Source organism: Caloenas nicobarica, chromosome 2 (assembly GCF_036013445.1).
Source record: "Caloenas nicobarica isolate bCalNic1 chromosome 2, bCalNic1.hap1, whole genome shotgun sequence".
Taxonomy (NCBI): Eukaryota; Metazoa; Chordata; class Aves; order Columbiformes; family Columbidae; genus Caloenas; species Caloenas nicobarica.
The window spans coordinates 73,346,706-73,349,106 of NC_088246.1; the positions used below are offsets into that span (position 1 = coordinate 73,346,706).

General features: G+C 45.9%; 1 protein-coding gene across 1 annotated transcript; it reads left to right on the plus strand.

Annotated features, from left to right (window-relative positions):
* Positions 1-644: 644 nt before the first annotated feature.
* On the plus strand, positions 645-2,114 carry LOC135984723 (UPF0500 protein C1orf216-like). The gene is made up of 2 exons (XM_065627174.1): positions 645-688; positions 1,274-2,114. The coding sequence occupies exon 2, from the start codon at positions 1,299-1,301 to the stop codon at positions 2,112-2,114; it is 816 nt and encodes a 271-aa protein (XP_065483246.1). The 5' UTR covers positions 645-688; positions 1,274-1,298.
* The last annotated feature ends 287 nt before the right edge of the window (positions 2,115-2,401 follow it).

Here is a 2,401-nt window from a genome sequence, read left to right on the forward strand (position 1 = left end):
AGGAGAGGATGCTGAAAGTAGCTTTTCTGAACATCAAAGGTGCAGATAAAGTTTATTGTTCTGTGAGATACTTTAGTTGGATGTAGAGCTGCTTCTTAAAGATTAGGCCAGCTTAACTAAACACACATGCACATTAGACACTTAAATCTAAAGCTTCTGCCTGCCTTTATGCTTTGCATTTGGTTGGTGCTGAAAGCTTGTTTCATATTCTATTAGTGTGTTCAGGCAGCTAAAGTTTATCTAAGTTTATTTTCTCTGAAGGAAAATATATGTACACTGGAGCCCAGAACGCCTCACCCTCTTTTGGGTGCTGTGTTACCTCCTTGCTGACTCGCAGGGGCAGGAAGGGCCACAGATTTTATCATACTGTAGAATGAGTGGATCGGGTATGTTTGTTTTTGCAATGGGACAAGAAGGGTTATCCAACCCTGGTTTTCATTTTAGTGCTCAAAGATGACATAAAAGCTGGATGCCAGGGAGGAATATCCATTTGCAGAGGGGAAGAAACCAGCCCTGCACTCCTCTGTGATTGGGACTGACTGTGTTGTTGCTGGGTGGAACAGCGTAATGCTGTTGCTGCTCCAGCACCGTGATGTTTCTGTTCCAGATTGTGCTGACTCACATTCAAGAAAACATGACACACAGACACAATGCACTGTAACTCTTTTCCTTTCCCCCAGTAACCTCGGTAAGTGTTTGGTTTCTTTTTCCTGTCTATGGCTAACATGGTGTTAATATAGCCTTACTGTTAGAATTAATAGAAGGGGGAAAGGTAACCTTGTAAATAAACTGGTGGCTGATAGATTAATTTTGGAGAGGGCATTTAAATGCAGCCTGCTGTTTGTGGTACATCCACCTCCCTTTAAAGCTGATCAGTCCTGGTAACTCGCCCATCTCTACAAACTACACTTGTTAGAGCTGTGTTCTTGAATAGGAGAAGTGCTTACAATGGCCATTTACAACTGTGTTCTGTTTAATTAGTCAGCAGAGCCAGTGCTGCAGGGATAGATCACTTGCCTTTAAAGATTTGAGAATGTTAATAGTACAGTATATCATTTTAATTATTATTGGATTAATGTTGTGTCTCAAAGAACATCTAATCCAAATCACAAAAAATGGCCTGAAGTGACCCAAGGGTTGTGCTTTATTAGAAAAGTAATAGGTCCATTGCTTAAATATAAAAAGAGGTTCTTTCTTCAAATGTCACTCTGCACTGGGCTTCTTTGTGTATGTATCTGGAAATGAAATCCTCTTGCTTCCCTTTTGTCCACAGAAACTTTCTGTAGCTCATGCAATAAATGGCTGAGACAGCAGGTATAACATCAAGAGATGAAGAGGAGATCCAGAATAACAAAGAAGACCCACTTCCAAATCGTGATGCTTTAACGGTGTCCTCTGGAAGCTCTGCCAGCCCTTTGTTAGCCAGCCTTAATGAAGACAAGGGAAGCTCAGCAGTGCCAGAAAGATTGTCCGTCCTCTCCAGCAAGGCTGTGGCCCAGGCAAAAGCCCTTGATGGCCCAAAGATGGTTAGTGGTGGTCAGGCACAGAGGACAGCCTCTGGGTTGGCTGAGCATCAACCAATAGCTGCAAATGTATCGCTAGGTGGCTTGTCATACCTCCCAGAAGTCTGCGATCTGCAGCCTGTTGCCATTGCCTCCTCGTGCTCCAAAAGCCCCTGCTGTGATGACAACTCGAGTTTTGAGGCACCAGGGTTCCCATGGGTGCCTAGAGGGGTCATTGAGCCCCCACAGGCTGTCACTGCCCTGCCTGGGACTGACCCTGGGGGCTACCACACGTGCACGGGTCCCCACACGACACAGGCAGGGAGCGATGCTGAGGGCGATACGGCCCCTTGTAGTCTGGGCCAAACCATTTGGATGAAGACTGCAAAAGTAATGGAGACCTTAGAAAATAGGAAAAAGGAGGAAAAAGAGAAGTACCGGCTCCAGCTAGCCATGTACCGACGGCTTCTGCTGCTGCGTTCCATCAGAAGCTTGCACAAGCAGCTGGAGCAGCAGCAGGCCAGATTGCAGGAGTGCTATGGCACAGTAATAAATACCAAGAAAGAAGTGTTGAAACACATTCGCTCAACCTCGACCTCACCTTCGCCGTAATCATGTTACTGCATGCAGAAATGAGCTTTGTAATGCCATCGGAGCCGTCAGTGATCTGCTTGCATGCCATAGGGGTGGTGTCCTCATAACCAAGAGTACGTGCCCACGTGTGCCGAGAGCAGAGAGGGAACAGCAGCAGAGACAGAGCAAGAAGAAAGGGGAAGGTAAAGTGTTGGCTCCTGAATTTATCTGAAGGAAACCAGAGCAAGATTGTACCTGTGCAAGAGCTGCCTCTTGATGTGCACTCTAAGCCTCAAGCTGAAATAGGATGTTTGGAATATAGGTTT